At 40.2% G+C, this 21,954-nt stretch overlaps 1 protein-coding gene across 1 annotated transcript in view; it reads left to right on the top strand.

The window, feature by feature from the left end:
* Positions 1-21,954, top strand: part of AFF2 (ALF transcription elongation factor 2) — a 343,908-nt gene that overhangs the window by 182,883 nt on the left and 139,071 nt on the right. Inside the window, exon 4 of the mRNA XM_075162266.1 lies at positions 7,368-7,412. Within this exon, the coding sequence (XP_075018367.1) occupies positions 7,368-7,412 (45 nt within the window). The remainder of the gene's footprint in view (positions 1-7,367; positions 7,413-21,954) is intronic.

Raw genomic sequence — 21,954 nt, forward strand, 5'->3', positions numbered from 1 at the left:
AAGTTGTATTAGATTTAGACAGCTATGTCTGTATAGTAAAGGGATTTTGAATGATTTCCAAGAGGTTCTACTCAAAGTGTTGCACTGAGAATAAATATGGCGTCTAATTTACATCCCCCTGACTGAGGGCGAATAGTCTTGGAAGCCGAACTCCCTTCACACTCCTTTTATACTTATACTGCTTCATTGTCTTCAGAGGAGTTCGATTTCATTCACACTGGTAAAAGTAAGACAAGAAGCAGACACTTGATCTTTATTTCTGCCACACCATATATCTCACCGCACCAGGGGGCTGCATAGTCTGTTAGTCAGGCTTTGATGTTTCAAGTGGACAAGTGCACGGTGGCATTTTAGGTCAGGGTGCCTTTTATCATCAATTTAATGGAAATGTATAAGGTAACCTCTTCCAGAATAAGGTGAAAATACCAAGGCACATAAGAAAATGTACTTATTTTATATAAGTAAATAGGTACTTGCAGTCATTGGAGGAGGGGGGACAGAGAGAGAGAAAGGAATAAAGGAAGAAAGAAAAAAAGAAAATGTGAAATTCCAAATTTCCTTGCTCTTTGTCAGTATTAAATGGTTTTAACAACCTTTATGCTAGCCAGTGTTTTGGTCACAAATTAAGTACTGCAAATGCCACTTTTGTTGGGACCTGGCTGAATACTGACATTACCAGCTACTTTGGTATTATCGTCATGGCGAGCTTCTAAAACACTACATTCAGAATATTCTATAAGTAAAATGTGCAGCCTTACCTACATTAAAAAACTCCCAGGAGACCTTGAAGTGAGAGATCACTTTATCAGGCTTCTCTCTCTAATAGAGTTTGGCAATTTGCTGCATGAAAATAATGGAGAACCATTGAGTTTAAATTGAACATCAGCATATTGTGCTTTCATGGAGACTATTTCATGCTGATCAACATTGAAATGGTATTGTTAAAAGAAAACATCAAAGAAATGAAAAAGAAAAAATGGGCTAAATACAGCATGCACTGGGAAGAACAAGAAAAATACAATCATCACATCCAGGTCAGTCTGGTTTAAAAGTTGCTGTAGCAGAACTAAATGCCAGTGAGAAAACGTTGTCCTTGGAGTTGGGGTTCCTCTGACTGGGAGGTCATTGTAAACCAAGTTCATTGTAGGGAAATCAAACTATAATTCCTTCCGATTTGTGGGGTAGCACCCAAGCGCCCCAACCTGGTGTAACTGTACCGTTTTGCCTAGCTCTTATGTGACTGGAGAGGAGCATATTAAAGTCATTGACTTTTGTGTGAAACTAAAGGTACCCATTGTAGGCAATTTTGGCTTCTGAACTAGAGACCTTCTGGGAAGTTCACTAAAGTCAGCGGGAGTCTGATTCAGTCACGTTTTGGACCACACTAGTAAGTTGTTTTTCCTAGCTAATGTGCTTTACTCGAGGCAAGAGGCATAAACTTCTCCATCCACCACTGGAAGAGCAGCACTAATGGCAGGCCAGGCTGTCTTAGCTTAACAAACGAATTAACTTGGTCCGCTCCTTAAAACTTTTTCCTGTTTTCAGGTTCTCCAGTAATGCATATTTGACATAACTGCTTCTGCAGTATTTGTATTAAGGGGGAACAGTGGAGCAGCTCTCTGTATTTTGCTTTAGGCAATAGTTTTTCTTCCTCTCTTAATTTTTTATATATATATAAAGTATATATTTTCACAGACCTTTTAATAAGCCCCAGGAGATATTTTTGGTGTTGAAATAATGGGAAATGTAGTCTTCTCATGGTATTTTGGTTCCAGGATGGTGGAGATACTAAAAGAAAACAGTGGATATACATTATTTGGGACCCACAGATGGCTCCCTTGAGAATTAATAACCCCTTGAAAAACACATATATGTATTTGAATACCAAGGGAGCAATTTTATTTGGGTTTTTTTGAATACCACCATGTTTTACTTCATTCAGTTTCCTCCAGAGCCCAAACATACAGTCCTAATATATGTTGGTGATAACCTCATGAATATCAAACACACCAGAAAAAAAAATACCACTCAGGTTGCAATATTCATTCCTTGCTCTTTTGCTGCTCCCATTCTTACCCATTTGCACTAAAGTTAGTAAGGAAAAGCCAAGATCCTCCCAGCTAGTGAGATTAGTTTGACATCTATTTCAGGTGTCTTTAACACGAATGACCCTTTTGGGACGAAATATTAGCAAGATAGGAAACAGACAAAAGCATGAACTGTGAAACAACCCAAGGAGGTTTGAACAGTGGGCTTTGAGCAGTGGTATGAAGTTTACTTCAAGTAAATCTGAAACAGTCTTCCTCAGGAGGAGAAATGTGTAGTCAGATGGCAGCTGAGGCTCCTGTCAGAAAAGGGGCAAGTCCAGAAAAGATGTAGGGAATGACTGAAGAGGGGAAATGAAGCCTGAGCATGCAAGGAAATCCTGATGGCAATCAAAGGAAAGCTGGTGTTGGAAAGGTACCATACAAGTGCAGGTGAAGTATTGCATCTTCTTAGATTTATAGTGAGCATATTGCAAAAATTGAATCATGGGTTCATATAGGTTGGAAGGACGTTGGGAGGTCATCTAGTCCAACATCTTGTACCTGCAAACCTGCTATTCTTAGTACTGCGCGATCCATTTCCCACTTGTATTAGTCAAAAAAGAAGCACCCTCTGTTAATAGGAAGCCTGGCAGGAGCTAAGGCCTTCATAGGACGAGGCTTCTGTTGACAGTCCTGGTTTTGCTGCTTCTGGTTTTCTAAGTGTTTTCCTCTTATCACTGTGTAATGCACACTGGAAATGATCAATCAAGGCTCATGCACAGGATCTTTTCATGCTAGCAAGTGAAAAATCAATTTGTGTTCGAAGGAGTAAACAGTAGTATGAGCTTCATCTCCCCAGAGTCAGAATGGGTTCATGTCATAAAGGAGATGACAATGAAAGCTGAGCTCTTGATGTATAAGCACATAGGTGCTCATATGCAAGAAATGAATGTGAGTTCCTACATTCATTTAACATGCTACATTTATCTTTCCAATAAAACAAAGATCGGAAGAAGAGATTACTTGTTGAATGCCAATTGTGCATCAATAAAGCCAGAGGGATTGTTCATGAACAGTTTATCCAGATGAAAATGTAGTCGGTCAGTCCTGGCAAAGACATTATTCATTGTGTATTTCTGCTTTCTGACACTACATTTTAATTTTCAGAACTATTCTGACAAGTCTGGTTGGAAGATTTTGTTGCTAACATTTCTGAGAAATGCCTGCTGCCAGATGTAAATTACAGGGAAAAGAGACTTTATATGATTTTTCTATGCCACAAAAACAAAATCTGATCTCATGCAGGTTATAAATTGTCCAGGAGGTAAGAGTGGTCAAGGAACTGTTGAATGAATAAATGGAAGGTTAGATCAACATGACTCATCAGATATTGTAACCATTCACCCAGTGTCATTTGATCTGCATAACATTAAAGGCTACTATTCCCTCACTCTTAGATTTCTGCCCTCCTTCCCTCCCTTTAAAGTTTAGCACTGAGCCATCCAAGCCATACATTAAACCTTTGGTTCCACATCATTTACGTTCTGTTCTCTCTCTTGTGAGACCGAAATGTGAAGAGAGCCTTATAATACTGGCTTGTATTACGTGGAATATTTTGATCATCTGACCTTTCCTTTTTTCTTCTTTTTTTTTTTTTTTTTTAGCAAGCAATATTTAAAAGTAAACATGAAGCGTTTTGATGCAAAAGAGTTTTGCCAGATTAAAATGAAATTGGAAGATGAGTTCAGTGTAGCATGTAGCTGTTGTGAAATCTTTTTGTTTTGATGGAAGTTTTATTACCTCAAGACGTCTGTCTGCAGCTTATGTAATAGTCACTGTTCTTCAGTCTGGGGTTCATGAATGCGCTGCCGGCTGAGAGAAGAGCTCATGATGTGAAATGCAACTACTTGGTCTTACAGAAGCCAAATTCCTGGAATCTGTCCTTTTGGCTGAGTTAGACCATGCTGCTCACAAAGGAAGAAAAGCACCAAAAGCGTGCACGAATGCAAGCTGTGTCCTCCTTTTTAGAATCTGATTACTGATGAAAGCTGAAGAGGAGAAGGGGTGGAGAATACATAATGGGTCTTAAACTACTTGATTTTTATTAGATTAGGAAAGTAGTGGTATGGGATGGATGTCCAATCTTCAGTAAACTAGAGGAACATGGCATTTTATTAATGGCAATTCTAATAACAATTTGTTATAGCACTAGTACTCGAGAAGGTGATGAATATTGTATCTGCTCTGTTTCATTCTGTCCTGATGAATCTATACTTGGATGCCAAGGTGTGCCATGTGGGCCTGCTTGCACTTGTTAGCTGAATGCAAGTGTTTATGGACAATTAAACTTGCAATTTTTGATTCACACTTTGAAAGGTTGAGAGGTTGTTTTTTCTTTTTTTTTCCAGGATAGACTGTTTCTAATAGGTCTGTGCCTTTCAAGTCTCTTAGAATGTGCAACTGTAGCATGAATTTAGAAAAATGGTCTCATTTCTTTAGAAATCCATTAATAGTAATGTACTGAAAGACTGTTACATTGATCTTCTCTCTGATAGCCATGTTGTAATAATTATTCTTTTAATGTTTGCATCAATCTAAATGTTTTCCTCTTTGTGCTAGCTCCTACTTGGATCTCCCTATATGACAATCACAGCACTTTGACATCTTGCATTACTTTAATACCAGTGATTCAAAACAAAGCAATGCCAAAGGGAACAAAAGTTCTGTCAAGCCATTAAAATCTTCTTTGCCATTAACACAATTAAATTGATGCATGAGCATTTAAAGTTATTAGCAAGTGCTGCCAGCAGAAGCTGGTTGTGATTGCATAATATATAGTGGGCTTTATTAAAGTAAAATGGTATGTTTATTGTTATTATCATCATTAGTTCTGAAGTAACATAAACTTAAACAGGGCTGTGAATTGGGAGAGAACTGTGAAACAAGTACAAATATGCTCTGCCCTGTGTTAATAGTCAGGGACACAATTATCACAATTAAGACATTTCTAAACAAAGGAATGCACATGGTACCTCGGCTAACCATTGAAAATGGCATGTGTAATGGTAGGGAGGGGTGTTAAATAGAGAGAGGACTTCTGAACCTCTGCTGCTCTCACTCTTCCCAGGCTGACTCACTCGGCTGGATTTTGGGCTGCTCCTGTTACTGCTGTGAGAGATTTTGTGGTTGGTGTGTACACTGCAAGCTTATTGGGGGAGTATTTGTTTTGTTTTCTCGTATTCCAACATACTAATTTTTCAATGAAAAAAATCAGGAGTGTATTAGAGACATATGTACTCCCACTGTCCCACTGCACATTGCAGTAATACCCGTGCTTGCTAATCTTTTGGTTAAAGTTAACTATATTCCTCGCTGAATGGAGAGTTGGTATGAGGTATGGAAAACACAGATTAGCAGAGAACTTACAGGTGTTGAGAAGGAAAAAAGTGATTTAAGTTAAAAGTAGGGGGATGAAGGAAGGCCAATGAAGTGCTGGAATATCAAGTCATGCAGTATGAGGGTGGACTGCACGGCTGTTGCAGTTAATGCTGACCATCCACTGGAAGTTCTCAGCCTAGGTTTGTTAGGTAGAATTTGAGCTGAGTAGAATCTGGTGACAAAAGGTAAGGCTCTTTTTTTGGTTGGTTGAATGTTTTTAGGTGATATTATGGAAAATTATAATCTATAGTTGCTGAAGTGGATAAAAATCACCAATATCCCTGCAGTGTAGTCATATTCACTTGAGTACTTCTTTACCAAGATATTGATGAACTGTTGGAAATTCAGCGAACAGTGATGAAATAAGCCAAAGGGATGGAAAATCTTGTTTATCGGGAAAGAAGGTAAAAGTTGAACATACAGCATTTGAGAGAAGTGGAGTATAATTCTGCATGTCTCTGCGTGGTGTAAGCGTGAAGGGAAGTAATGAATTACTTAGAGTAGTGGGAGGAGTTCTACAGAAAGGCTGAGGTGACACTGAAAGCAAAATTTCAACAATTATCACAAAAAAGGGCCAAATAGTTTCAACACTGCTCCATATTTTATTAAGGAAAGGGATGGGAGACCCATTTCCCTACAGCTTTTGGGTCAGACTAACTACAGTACTAGAAGATATGGGGAAAATGTGCTACATTAGCAGAGCGTGAACTTGGTGATCTAATAGGTCTTTCTGGTCTTTGACTTTTGTAGCTGTGTGGATTTATTCTTGAAGCTTAGTGCTGGCTGAAATATAGGAGGAAAGCCATGGTCGGTGCTTTTGGTCAAACTCTATAGCAGATTAGGATGACAGGGATTACGTTTAGTCATGAGTGTCTTTTACCAAGCTAGTTACCAAGGGCAATAAGGTAGAAGCGTTGGGCAGAAAAGTCTCACTGAGTATTTATGGTACGAAGCACTTACCTGGTTTTTGGTACCTTCCTGAATTTTATCTTTTCCTCTACTGCTGTACCCCCATGATAAGAACCCATCATAACTACCTGCAAGTGCTAGAAAATGATTGTACGTATGGGTCATGTCTGCCTGTTTATGTAATTGTTCACAGTATTTAGAGGTTTTGTGCTCTTTCATGTCTTTGGAATGAGGGATTGAGGCAAATGCTGTAAGTACCGTTTAAACCAGTATTTTTGATTGGAAGACGTTAAGGGCACTACTGAGTGTGAGGGGGGGTATGGTTGCGTGCATAGATAGATCGCATCTTTCTAAGGGGAAGAGGAATATGTCAAGCCTCTCGAGGTGGATTCCTGTGTGCTGTTCAGTCTTCAGAGCATACTTAACCTGCAACAGGCTGATGAAGTGAGGAACAACAAAATCAGCAGTCACCCTTATAGTCCAACCAGTATTTTATTACAGTATATGTTTAAGTTTTAAGAGCTGTCTTGGCTGTTAGCCTATTAAGCTGTAGGATAAGATAGTTGATGATAACAGCTTTCTCCTAACTGTTATCACCTTTGTCCTTCACTGCAGCATGTGGCAAGTTAAACCAAACCTTGCCTTCTCTCTGAAGGCTGCCGATAGGAGTAACAGTGGGATCTTCTTCAATTACAGAAGTTTCAGGCAATTCTAGTGCCAGTTCTCAACTGTGAGGAAATCAGAGTACTTTATTGCTTCAAAAGTGTTGTTAGTAGCACAAAGCAGAGCAGAAGAAAAAAACAACTTTTGACAAAATGGGTCCTGCTGATGATTTATGTTGATCTGAACTGGAAAATTTGGTAGGCAGCAAGCGTGGATACAGCAGTCTTCAAACAGAGGCAGTTGCTTGTTAGCTGTTCACCTGTGTGGTTGTAGTCACTGAACTTTGCATCAGCACCTGACTAAACATTTCTTTTTTTTCTTTAAACCTAGGTTACCCTTCCCAATGACTCCAGCTGTGTGGAAGAAATATTACGGGTGAGTAATACCCTTTGCTTTTGTATCTTTTGTATAATTGTAGTGCTGTTATTTCATCTTTCATGGAGAAGGGTTATATGGCTGTCTTTAACACTGTCATTAAAGAATAACGTATTAGTGGGTCTGTATTAAAGAGACACAGCCAAGTGGTAGGCCCAGGGTGCTCCTTAGTTAGTAAGGTCAGTTCACATAATACTCTGCATCTGCCAGCTTGTCTCAATCAGGATTTACACACGTTCCTGTTCTTCTTTAAGTTCTCAGTCTCCGTGAGTGTCTCCAGGACACGTCTCTCCTACCCTGAGGTGGAGTTGCCTTAATTCTCCCACTCACAGACTGACCTACAGTCTTCCTCCTTCTTCCCCCAGACTACAGTTTCTCATCGTTAATGGTTTTGGTAAAGACCTACAGACATTTTTTTCTGGGAGCTCTGGTCAGTGGTTGAATACAGAAAATTAAAACAACCACTCCAAACTGAGCATGGCTTAATTGCAACAAGATCGTATAACAAGAAAAAGGGGAGTGTGCACAACAAATTGTATATGTGTAAATCTGCCTTACTTTAAGTGTAAGATGGGCTTTCCCTCAGACACCTCAACTTTGGGGTCCCCTGTCAGCAGTGAGATTTGTCTGGGGGCAGGTTTGCAACCCACCAGTCCCTAGTTGGGATTTAGGTTTTTATCCTCATGGGTTGAGTTTCCCATCTGTCAGAGCTACCTCCCTGGGATTGCCAGCCTACCTGCTGGTTTTCAGTGTGGAGGGGATAAAATTTCAGTGGGAATTTGTGCCGGCCATGTCCTTATCACTGCAAGCAACTGGTGCAAACTAACCCAGACCTGAAATCACATGTAACAATCGTGCCAACTTGCTTGCAAAGCCATGGACTTATTCTTGCATATAAAATAAAATAGGCTTCTCAGTATTCATTGCAATCCAGAGTTAAACAGTTTGGGAAACTTGCTCCTGTTTTGTATACACACATTATCTTGGGATCCTATTGATGTCCTTATGGGTCCTGTGCAGACCTGCAGTAGCGGAGGAGTATGCATCTACATGTGCACCCAGAAGCAATGAATGCAAGGAAATAAATAAAATTTAGTGTCAACCTTCAAAGTGAGCAGAGGTTTATTACCTATAGAACACTAAGGGAGCAAAAGCAAAGAAAACATTGAAAGGCTGTGCGAAATACTTGGTAAATTTTAAATGTCTTCTTCCCTGGTTTATATATTATAGTTGGAATGAATGACTTGTTAGCTGGGGAAAGCAGTTGTTTTCAGTAAACGGCATCAAAAGAAAATGTGATGTAGCAGATTTCAGGGATCAATCATCCAGGTGACAGTTTTAATGTGGGAACAGTGCATATAAATCACAGGAAGCAGAAATGTCTTTTTTCTAATCAAGAGGAGGTGATCCTATTTCCTACCCCATGACTGTAATTGGAGTCAACAAACAGAGGCAGAATGTCCCGGGCTTCCTTCTGAAACCTGCTGAGATCGGTGCAGGACTTTCTGTTGTCTCCAGAGGATGGGGATGAACTGCAGAGTCCCTACGGCTGTAGGCAGCACGTCCTGCCACCAGTAGGCTGTTAAACTCGGGGGGACTCTTGGGGTGGACAGAGCAGGGATTTGGCAGGCTTCCATGTCCCTGGGGATCTGTCTCACCAGGGCATGTAATGGGCACCCAAAAAAGGGATACGAACTGGCAGATCTTTCTTGACCGCCGGGTGCAGATGCCCGGAGGCACCCCCGGTGCCCATCCTTGCCATCCAGCCGTGGTGCAAACCTGTCAGCCATAGCCGCAGGCATAGCCAGAAGCCATCTTGAGCATATGAAACCGCCCGTGCCGGGGAGCAGATATGGGCCTGGCACGCCACAGGTGAGCTTGAGACCTCGGCCATGGTTCGTCTGGGGTGCGTGCTCCCTCACCACATGCGCAGCTAGGTAGGTTTGCGTGCTGGTACCCGGTGAGGGTGGCTTAGTATGCCACCAGCTTGGTGTTAGGCAGCTCTGGGTGCTGACAGGCTGTCTGCAGCCATCTTGTAACCTGCCTGCAAGCTGGCTGCAGGCTGCCAGCAAGGCCTGAGTGTATGAAAGCAGCAGATCACAGAGCAGCTTCTGGGGATGCCCATCAAAGGCCAAGCAAACCCCGGTCCCAGTTGGTTGCTTTCAGTGGCAGCATTTTAGGCTTTCAACTTCATACGGTGCTGAAGCACACGTGGAAGTAAAAGTACCTGAGTTTTGTCAATGACTTTGTTCTTCTCAAATTTATAATGCAGAATAAGCTAGCGGGAAATGTGTTTTGGCTGCATGCAGAGTATTATAGTCTACTTTATAGGCAACAGAGAGAAAATAGGTAAGAGACTGTGATGCCCAGCAATGGTCAAAATCCAGTCTTCGGGCTCCCTGTGGAAGCCCTGTGTCAGGAGATTCAGGCTGTCTGCTTCAGATGAAAGGATGACCCTTGGTTTCAGCAGCAATTTGTGCATTGAGAACCTGGATTAAGTTCCCAGCCCTGACAGACACTTTCTGGCCTTTTGGGGTCATTTACGTAGGCTCTGAAGAGCCTGTGGGAGTGTGGGCCTCAGCTCCCTGATGGCAGCTTCCCCAGGTAAAAAAATAGCCTATTAACATTTCCGTCCTGTCAGGGATGTTGCAGAGGTAAACAAGAAGGATTACAAGACAGTCAAGTCCAGAAGGTAGACAAATGGGGCTGTAATAGCGTGCATTTTGACCAACCAAACCGTTGGCAACGACTGGCAGTTTCTGCTCTGGGCCATGTCCGCTGCTGAGCTGCGTGCCCCAAAGTGCTGCAGGAAGGCCGCTGCCGCCTGCCTCACCCGGCCCTGCCAGTCTCCCTTGAAAGCATTTCATGCCTTGAAGTTTGCTTTTTTCTTTTTTTTAAGTCAGGGAATTAAGTGACTTAATTCAGTTTCACCCCTCAGAAGGACACAGTAACTCTTGTAGGTTTTTTTGCTAGACTTTACAAGGAAGAGGGACCCAAGCTAAGATCTGTGACCTCTGATTTTACAGAGCTCTTTTTTCAAGCTGAACTTGATTAATGGTTTTTGTAATTGTAGAGGTTTGCAATTCCTAAGCTCTGTCTTCTTCTTTTTTTCCTAGAAAAAAAAGTTTTAATTGAGTTTATGGTCAAAAATTTCCAACCAAGTGAGGGGAAAGGTCTTGAGTCTGTTCAGACCCCTGAGCCTTCCGAGACAAAATTTCACAGTCCTTCAGATTTCCTGAAACACTTAGCCACTTATGTCATCTTGTGTAAATGCTTTAAGGACCGTTCCTGATACTACAACCAAAGGTTAATGGCAGGCCAGTCTCCTGTTGATTTTGCTTTTCTAACCAGGATGGCTGAGAAGGTTGTTAAAAATAATAATTAAAAAAAAAAAAACAAAAAACTCTCTTGTACAACTAAGGCCAAGCTGTAAAGGTAGTACAGGAGATTTGCATTTAATACAGGTTGCTAATACCAAATTGAAAGATGAAGGCGAATACACTGGTGGTTGGTACACTTTTTTCTGTTCCAAAATGTGCCTTATTTTATTAAACCAACATAATGGCTTTGAAAGTGTGGATAACACGGAAGACAGGCAATCAACAGTGTGTATGTGTGTAATTCACATTTTATTAATATGGATTTAAATTAAGTTGTCACTTTCTATGTACAGCCATTGAAAAATGTGTGCATTGAAATGTTGTGATACAAAGTGCAGATGGGGCGGGAGAACCAACATTTTAAACCAGTATTCTGCAGCTGTTACTTCTGCCACTTGTACCAGTGCTTTACATCAGTGTGCCATGCTGTCATTGCGCGTTATATGAACCGTAGTGCTGGTCCAGGCGTAGGGGGGTGTGTAGGTGTGACACAGTGCGAACTAGCAGCAATCCCTTTTCTGCCTATAGAGAGCACAGAAGGGACCTCCCTTAGCATTGATTTACTTCTGGGTAAAGAGGTGATAAGCATACAACGTTACACGGGAAAGAAAGGAAATTTTATTTAAATAAATTTTCTTGAGGACTTGTAGTGTAAATTGAAATTTTGGGCTAGGTGTTTAGGCAATCATTTAGATGTAATCCCACAGAAGTGAGGCTCTGGTCTGTCCCCATAAAGCTTTCGTGTTTGTGTTGCTAACCATCTGGGCAGGCACTTCTCTCTAAAAATCTGTCCCTGCTTAGAGGAACAAAAGAATTCTTGTAGGTGCATATTTGCTGTAGTAAGGCATCAAGTAACTAGATGGACTTCTGATGTTATGTGGACAGCTGTGATATTAATTAAAAGCTTTCTACTCTGGAAGAAAACAAATCCTAAATGTAATTCAGATTGTAATTAGTATAAAGATGACTGGAGTTAAATGAGTAAAGTCTATAATTTGTATGGTCTTCTGTTCTTCTGATGACTAGCTCATGTCTAATGACATTGGAGAATATGTAAATTGATCAGCAGGTGAAAATGCCCTTGACTTGGCAAATTATGTGTAGTATTACCTTCCTCATGCCAATTGAAAGCACTAACGGATTTAATATGTATCATCCATAGCTGAGGTGAGCTGTTCACAGAGCAAAATTAGACTGTAACAGATATAGCCTGATATTTGCCCCTCTAATTGTTTTCTCTTCTAAAATACAAACCAACGTTGAAGAACAATGCTAAACCTAATTACAATAATTGTAATTTGAAAAATACAGGTACGGTGTCCAGTGTGGTTACAAATGCACTTAGTAGCTGACAGGCAGTTTAAATATTTTCATGTGGAATCTGGGGGCTTGCTGGGGAGGACATGATGTGAATTTAAAATGATTATCCAGACGTCATTGGACAAGTGAATAACGAGCTGACTGGCCTAGTAAATCATGTGAACCTGTCAAATGTGGGAACACGTTGGGGAGGAGATGATGTCAAGTAACAGTAACTTAGCAACCTGGCATTTAGCTGTCCAGAGAATGAGTAAGAGTAGCCACTTTTAAATAGCTGAGTAAATAAATGAATCCCTATATGTCTTAGGTGTGCTATAAAAATAGCCCAGCACCGTATGTTTTGTGTCAAGCTGCTTCTTTCTCCAGGATAAGGTGATTTATTATTTCTATTGAAATGAAAAAATGGATTGAAAAGTTAACCCATGTGTAAATGCGTATCTGTGGCCTTTGTCCCACGTCTGGCACGCAGCCTTTGGAAGCGTGTAAGGAACGGGTAATAGCCTGCTTTGAAAAAGGCAATGTGTTACAACTGTAGGGTTTTTTTTTTCTTTAGACTTTGCTTATGTACATGAAGATTTGGATGGATAAAAACAATTAATTTCTTAGCAATTTCCAAGCCATTGCATTTTCAGCTTTTTATCAGCATTTTCTCAATGGAGGCAGAACCAGTTTCTGCTCTCACATCAAAATAAATCAAGGGGTAATTCCACTGACCTCTGATCTCATTTGAGTTCATTGAATTCTTCTTCCTCCCACACTGGTATAAATTGGCAGCAGCTCCACTTATGTTGCTGCTGCTGTTATTAAATAAAAAGGAGTTACTCCTGCATTATCTTAGGTATACATAAAAGCAGCAACTAGTCCTTTGCTCTGATGACTCTCTAGATGTAGTCTCACTCCAGAAAATGGAAATGCTGAGGAGTTCCTTGAGAACAGCTCCTTCCTGGTTTGGTAGGTGATCAGCTCAATTCTTGTCTCAGTACCACCACAAGGATTCAGCAACAATTCCAGGAAGGTCAAAAGAAGCCTTTTCCCAGCATTTTGTGCACTGTCCAGCCATATACACGCAGGCACGGTGAGATGAATAGTTGGAGTCATTTGAGGATAGCCTGGTGTACGCTTGAAGTGCAAAAGGCTCTTTGGGAGTTGAATGCAGCCTTAGGTCTTCCGAGTCTAGAGCAGACCCTTCACACAAGGAGGCTTGCCTTGGCCACTGTGAGTTACACCTGAACGCAGCAGAACAGGATTATTCAAGTTTTTGGCCATTCGCCTTTACAGTGACACCCATGAGAAAGGCACCTCAGAAGCATTATCCCAAAGCTGTCTATATTAACTTGAAGGTAGATAATGTAGAAAACTCAGAGCTAACTTTAGGCTAGCTGAGTAGGAAGTTGCATGAGTCAATGCTCGAGTACTTAGCTTATGCGGTTGGCTTTGTGGGCCACCATTGCACTGCTGCATGGCACAGGTTAGGTACGAGAGGAGTTCACTTGTGATGTAGATACATACTATAAATCTGCTTTGTGCTGCCAGATCAACGCAAAGCAGACTTCATGCTGTTGGGGAGGTGACGGGGAGAAAAGGTTGACTGTCTGATCTGATAAATGCGTGTGGGTGTGCAGTGTTTCCTGTATTCGAAAGGTGGTGTTTTGTACCTGCCTGTTACAGGGATAAATGCCTCTTCAAGATGTAAGGCAGCAAAAGATTAGACCTTTGTCAGGACAGACAAGCAAGGTCTGATTCCAGCCCGCAGGCACATTTATCAAATAAAGGTTTTATTTTCATAGTAGTATTAAAGAAATTATTTAGCAAAGAACTTTGAAATGTAAAATCTGATCATTATGTGGGTCTATTGCAGCCTGTCTACACTGTAACAATAAAAAAAGATTACAAAAGGTATTCAGGAAAAGAGAGAGAGAGATTGCAGTGCACCTATTTCGAACTCACTATTCAATTCTGTTCTCTTATCTCCTTAGCCATAATATTTTAACATATATTTTTGTACTGCCAAATCGAAATATTGCTGATTTCAGTAGTATTATATAATTCTGCTGTCATTGCCAGATTTACCGTTGCTACTAAAATTACTATAAAGTGAGCTGAAATCACAAGGGTTTGGACACGTATTACTGCTCCTGAAGAGAATGAAAGCACTCTCATGAGAAACGAATGACTAAATGACAAAGTGTTAATTCTTATCTCTTTTCCAAGCTCTTCAGCATCTCTTTTGCACGAAAATGACCACTTTTAGTTTCTCTTCGTCATTGACAGCACCTCAGAAATGATCATCTATGTATTGCAACATGTCACATGCTTGGCATCCTCACTCTGATTCAGTACCCTGTTATGATAAAAATAATGATATTTTATGAGAATATACAAAATAATTTTTTAAAAGCCCGTTCAAACAAGAAAGTAATTCAAGCAAAGTCATTGTCTTGGAGGAAAAGATAGTAAGTTTTGTAACTTCTACGGAAGATCAGGTTCACCCTCGACGGCACTTAAAAGTTTTGGTCACTTTATACACTACTTTTTCAAATACCTCTAAGTTTCATACTTCCAGAAATAACTGGAAGCAAAAGAGACAAAAAATGTGGGAAAACGAGTTGATGGGGTCTTGTAGTTGAGTGGAGAGTATCATAAAACTAAGATTCCTACTCCAGATTTGCAGACCCATGGGACCTGACTTCCTGTCCCTTTTCATCATTGTAAATAAAGAGTAACTCCCTTATTTTTGAGTGAAAGTACGAGAGAAAACAGACCCAAGGAATCTGGGATGTCAGATCAACTTTGACCTTTTGTATGCTCCCATGAACAAAAAAGGCTCAAGTGCTGAACTCGATGGAAAATTTTAAACACTTCTACACTGTTATAGTGTTTGGCTCTAGCTGTACCAGGTATCATCCCCTAAGGACCTCGTGGGCTGCACAGATTTATGTTGTATAAAAACATGATTCGGAACTTCAGAGCCTGTTGTTTGCCTGTCCTGGAGTACCGCTGCCGATTCCAAAATGACCAGTAACAACAACTACTGGCATAGTATGCAGTGTGGTCAAGCAGAAAAGCCATCTGATGCTCCTATACTTCACTTAGACATCTTACTGCCAAAGTATTAAACAAAAAAATCTAGCCCTATTTTCAAATATAGGTAGTAGAATATTCTTCTGGTCTCAGATTAATCATTTCTGTTATTTCATCTTGTCCTGTCAAAATGAAACATGGTTAAATATGGGCATTGAGTGTTTAAACTGCTAGCAATGTTACCTTTCATTTAAGTAGATTAATAATGTGTACTCTACATAACAAATTGCTTTAGGCACAGAATGAAGACATTGAAAACATATTAAAATCGAGTTAGGCTTTCTGAAATGAATGCATGCTTTAGAAACAATTCTGGTTTGAAATGACAAAGTCTGTAGCATCTTCTGTGGCTCTTTATCTCACAAAAGGAAAGGGCTCCATTTGTGCAGCCTTGAGGGCAAGTGTTGCGGGTTTTAAGTCCTGGTAGGAAGCCTCCCCATAAGTCGGCACTGCTGAAGAAGCTGGTGGGGCCCATGAAGGATAAGCTGGCCATAAGTTGGCCATATGTGGTTAGTCAAGAGAAACAGAGCTAGGAAAAGGCTAGACAGACTTGCAGTGTCCAAGGGAAGACAGGGCTGGAAGATGTAACTAAATGAATCTTCAGAAAGAGTTTCAAGAGCTCTCCTCTTTGAAATTCTCCTCTGAAGTTTCAGCTGGCCATGACAGTCAAAAGCTAAAAAAATTGGCTGATGGTTAAAAAAATATATGTAAGGAAAGAACTAGAGAAATGAAAAAAAAATGGACCAAAAAGGGGCCAGCTACTTGAGGCATGCTCAGTTTCACTGCTTTAACTATACCTGCCATATTACAACCTTTGATGCTTCACTGCTTTTGTGCTCTTAGAAGGAAAGTAAAGAAAACAGAGCAAAGATGACACCTGGAGTAAACCTGAAGTTAGAACTTTGAATCGCATTGTTGCTCTCAGAGGAAATGGGCGGAGGTGTTCTGTTACAGCAGATACCAGGAATATTTGTTGCCATTTTCTTCACATGCTGCAGTCTAAATTTAACCCAAGTCACTCCTAATCTCTTCTTTTTAGGCAAGAATACAGACACCAGCTGAGTTACAGGCCAAAAAGTATTTCTTCCTGAGAGACCCCCTGGACGAGCAGGTGGACTTTTCCTTTGGAGGAGTCATGTGGTGACACGCTATCAGCATTGCCAGCCTCATGGGGTTTGTGGAAGCAGTCTAACAGGGGAAGGCAGTCTTGCAGTCACCATCTGTCTTAAGTTCAAGTTATTCCACAATCTGTAGGGAGAATAGTCCTGGAAGCTGCCTTTTTGGGGGTAGCAATTTTTGTCTTTGCTACTTGCCATTGATCTGTAGGCTTTCAGACTGTCAGGCAGCATAGTCAGTGGAGCTCTTTCTGAAGATGTCTTCTTTCTTACCTGTGGAGATTGTTTCAGCTGTCCAAGTCTTCAGTAAAAGACTGATATGGTCCATCTTCCCATCTCTTTGAACATCCTCTCAATAAATGTTTGAATATATAGATTCAGATAAAACATCCTACCTTTAATCTTCCTGTACAACCTTGAGATGCCCCTTCGCTCCACAGTGTCCCTTCTATGAAATGGGGAAACAAAACCTCACCCACACTGCCATCGCGCTGCGAAGTTAAATCAGTTGCTAGCAAAATGCATTGAGGAATTACTGGTGTTATAATTGTGCAAAAGCAAGGTTTAATCAGATATTTAAAATTATGCTACATACTGTGGCTTATCCATTTCTATAGAGAATTTCTAACATTTCTTTAAAGAAAGCGTGTCATTGAATTTAATGTTCTGAGAAACCTTATGAACTTGCAATCTGTTTTAGCCATAGATTTCAAATTTTGCTTATAATTGTGTTTTTTATTGGATATGTAAATTCCTTTCAATTTCTTAATACAGTACATGGATTTTAATACACATTTGAGAAGAACGCACACTGTGGATGGGAGGCACTTTTGAGCATTTTCAAATTGTCACAGTAAAATTGTCACATTTGTTTAATTAGCCTGTAGATCCTGCCACATTGATTTATGTCAGCTGTGTAACAATTTCTTTGGATAGCTAGAAAATCTGACCAGAATACTTTTCTTTTTTTTTTTTTCTTTTTTTTTTCTTTTTTCCCTTTTTTTTTTTTTCCCCAAGGCATTTCTCACATTTCTTTTTGATTTAATAGCAGTCATACAGGCACCCAGCCTTGCAGAAGTCAGCTGGAGAAAATGTCACGCTGTAGCATTAGAAAGGAAGATGGTTTTATTAGTTCAGGGTGTTGAGGTGTTTGTTGACCATTGTTCAGAGGCAAGAGATTAAAAACTGACTACAAACATGAATCTGAAGTTCAGACCTAAGTGCCCAGGTTTATGTTCGTTCAAAATTCTGCATGCACTGTTTATTCTACCTGCTGCAAGTGTTACTGTATTGCCTTCCAGGGCCCCTAGGACGAGGATTCTGGTGCGGCTGTTACTAGTAACCCCGTTCTCAATAGCTTACAGCTCTTCTTTAAATATTTCCTCTATTCCAAAATTTCTGTGCAATGTCTAAGAAAATATTTTTGTGGGGCAGGTGGAAATAATATCTACTAGTACTTTGCAGGGTGAAACAGGAACAACATGGACCACATGGACTTAGGAGACTTGCATGCGTTGCTAATGGGAAAAAAAAAAGGGCAGGGTAGCATTCATTGCATTTGCTGCTGGTTGAGTGGGTGATTTAAGGCATGGAGCAAATTTCACCTCTGGAGCCAAGCTCAAAAATGCTAGGTGCTGATCTCTTGTGAGGAATGCTTTGAGATCTTCTGATGGAATTTATTGCACAAGCACTGAGTGTTAAAGGCCCCTTTGGGCTTTGTAGTCCATTAATTTCTTTGCCATGAGTATATCCTGCTAAAGAATGTGTTGTTTGTGTACCCCAAGGTACAGTAACCTTTAAAAATATTCTTCTGAGCCTCAGAAAAAAACCTTGGTGTTTGGTTTGTAGGAGAACGTTCCCAGTAGTGATTTTTTATTTTTTTTAAATCAAGCCAATTAATCCCTTCCCACTTATTCCAGTATTTTATCATTTCTAAGTTCTTGAATCCCTAATCTTTTCAGTAAGAGGTCTGAGCTGCCAGTTTATCTGAAAAAGGAGTGTTGTACCAATCAAATGAAAACTGGTGCTCAGATTTTTTTGAAGAGCAGCCCCTTGTCGTTCCTGAGTTCAGACAAAAACAAAGAACACAGCTTCAACAGTGAGGCGTTCACTGGAGGCTTCTTTCCATGAAAATAGTTATCACTCCTTTTTTCCTTGGCAATTGAGTCATTGTTGCTTTTAAAAGAAGTTGTCATGATCTCCTCATTACCATTTTTCTTAATATGATAAGTGTAAACTACAACAAAGCTATCATGTTTGAAAGGATACAGGAACCCTAAGGAATGTTATACTAACTGCTTGTGTTCTTTGAAAAGGCTTAGACTGGGAATTTGACTAAATGTATCATTCTGTCTCCTTTGCAGCAGCATTGTCATTTTATAGTGTCTTTCACTTACGACACAAGTTACCCTTCAAAAAGAATGCTGTGTTACTGCATCTAGCCTTTGTATCTCTCCAGCAAAGTGAGATCAACAACTCCTTTTGGTAATTGCTTGAAAATGATAATATCATTGCACTTTGTACTTTAAAAAAAAAAAAAGTATTCTGTGGCAGGTTTATTCCAGTTCTTCTTTGTGTGATAACTGGTAATTGTCAGTGTTTGACACCAGCTGGAGTTGCAAATAGCATTGACTGCTTAGAGCTAACTAGCAACCATGGGGCTACTGGGTGGTCTTTTCTTGGGCTTGCTCCGAGTTTGTTCCAGATTGCTCATGTGACCCCTGATAAACTGTTACTAATGAACAAATTGCTATTCCTTTTTGGTCATCTAGAAGCAACAAAGACAATACATGTCATCGTCTAGTAATGTAGATATATAATTTTTAAATGCTGGAGCACCAAACACTGCATTTTAGTGCTGTGGCTTTTGTGTCCTATTCACTGTTTTTCCTGTGGGAAAAAAAGTAGTGTAGTGTTTGGAGACAGGAAGGTTATGGACTTTGCCCTTTTTCAGCCCTGTTTTTAGGAGTTAGTTTGCTTCAATATAGTTTGTTGTCAGAAGGTTTTAAAAAATGCAGGCATGGGAGGAGGATATATTAATCTGGTGTATAGTCTGAACACGCTGATTTCAGACGTTGGGATTGCTCTGTGTGAGACCAAGCATCCTCAGCTTCATACGTCTTAGTGGCAGTTCTGAGTATTTAATGTTTCCAACCTCAGACTTATTAGCTTTGTAAGAAAGAAGGAGCTGGGAAAAGAGGAATCAAATGCATGTATGTGGCAGTGGGAATCTGTCTACCAGAAATACTCTGAAGCCTCCATACCTTAAGGGAGATCAAAAAATACCTCAGCATGTTTTGGCTTCGATTTTCTTTACTCTTTAAGCTGGCTTATTTGGGTAAGGCTGACATGCCAAAAAAGTATATGTTGTATCAAAACATCTTCTATAACATACATCCATTTTTTCTACACCTGTTAGCTTAGCAGGAGTGGATCAAAGGGGAGTGTTGGCATGATTTACAGGACACACAGATGCAGGAACAGACCTGCTTCAAGGCACAAGTGAGGAAAAGGAAATCCAGACTGAAATGTTTGTTCTTTTCCAAAGGCTAAAATTACTATAATAAATGCCAGGTCGCATGATAGGGTTTCAGGTGGCTGCTTAGGTCTTTCTGAAGAGAATGAAAGGGTTGAGTGTGAGAGGCAGCAAGGACTCTACCTCTCTGTTACAGGTCAGAACCCATAGTATATTTTTTGGCAAACATGCTAAGCTTTTAACCTTACAAACAACACAGTGCCAAATTAGAGGATCCAATGATCAGGCTTCAGTTTGAAGTTTTCTGTCCATCCAGGGCTCGCTGAATGCTGATCAAGCTGGCTATGTTGTCCGCCCAGAATTTTCCAGCCAATATTCACTGTTCCCAATTTCCAGCCAATATTCAGAAGTTCCACCACTGCCCTAGGCATTGCATAAGACAAAAAATGAGACAGTCTTTGCTCTCAAAGCATTCATAGTCTCTGATGTAGGCACTGGGAAGATAATCAGGCTCCGTAGGGGAGACCGCATTCTTCATACACTAAGGGAGAAACAAGTTTTCAACTGGGACACATGGTAGGGAGAGCTTCACATAGATGAAGAAAACTAAATGGTGAAAAAGGACAGCTTCTGTAAGAGCAGGTTTGAGCTTTTCTAGGTGTTCACTGTGTCTTCGCTTCAGCCTCAGACCACTGTTTTAATGACATTACAGTTGAGGTCTTGATGAGACCATATAAGAGGGAAACACTCAACATTAAAAAGAAATGCTACCCTGGCACACCCACTCAGGAAAACCCATGCTGCAATACTGCTTGTGTGGTAAGCAGAATAAAAGAGATCTGGCAGAGTCTTGGTTTTGAAGGCAAAAAACCAGCTTTTGTAAAAGATTTCAATGTGTATTGTACAGCAGTGTGTGGTAGCTTCATTTCTTTGTATTTGATGAGTAACAACTTGGAGTCCAATTTTAATGAAAGCAAATCATGGCTTACGCAAAAGAATTCCGCTTTAAACTCAAATAAGTTGCCTAACCTGGTTTCCTAATTTCCCCCTATATGCTATTTCAGATAATTGATGCTCCTGTTTTAAGGCTAAAGCTGGTGTCTTCTGGCACAAGTTGATGCTTTCAAATTCCTGATGATTTTTAGACTCGGTTTCATCATGTTGTTAGGATGTGGGTTATAAGCTGGTTACATGGGTTTAAAACTTAGTGCACAATGTAAAACTTAAGCAGTTTCTGTGCTAAGCCTACAGAACGAGAAGTTTTGTAGTTTAGTTATTCAATTTTGCCTGATACTGAATTTGGAGATTTTATTTTTTCATGACGTTGGCATAAGTGGCTACAGAAATTAAATGCATTTTGTAATAAATTACATGGATAAGGTCTTGTCATGTGACTACATAATTCACTGTTGTATTTTGTATGAAAAAACCATGAATTGATTACATCTGGCAACGTAAAGAAGATGGTGTAATGTATTGTATAAATGTGCACAGTGGAGTGCCTCAGGGTAGGTGCAGTCTTGTTTTGTAACTGTAAATTATAGTTCTGCTCTCCTCTTGGTGTGAACCCTAAGTTTCAGAGAAGAAAACAGGCGATTCAAGACATGCTTTTTTGCTTGTGAAGCTCAGGATGGATGGAACAAATTACCAGATTCCCTTAAACAAGTGCCAGCAGTGAATAGTTTCAAAACACAGTTGCTTATTTACTTGGAGAAATGTTGCCAATGTTTTTTAAATTGCAGAGATGAAATTATATGTTGGTATTAGTAACTTTTGAAAGAATTAGCTTTTTATTACTTATTGTGCCTTTGTTTATATTATACTGTTGTACTGCCAGGATGTTATGTTGTATTTAACAGTTCAATGCATACTTCCTACCTCTTGGGGCCCTCATGAAAATTAGATGTGCCATCCCTGGAGATGGTTACCAACAAGTATCATTTTGAATAAATAAAATCAATGGGATATGGCTGTGCATCTCAGTGGGGATGAGAAGTTGCCAAGAACGGGAGGTATTGCATTGGCCATACTGTCCACAGCAAGACTCTGGTACTGTGTATTGGGCAACGAAGTCATTAGTTTAGTAACCGAGAGTGACAGATGAAGGATGCCTAGCTTTCTGGAAGTGGGTTTAGTACACGTGACTGCAAGTACCTGAATATTTATGGGCA

This window comes from Calonectris borealis, chromosome 13 (genome assembly GCF_964195595.1).
Source record: "Calonectris borealis chromosome 13, bCalBor7.hap1.2, whole genome shotgun sequence".
In the NCBI taxonomy this organism is placed as follows: Eukaryota; Metazoa; Chordata; class Aves; order Procellariiformes; family Procellariidae; genus Calonectris; species Calonectris borealis.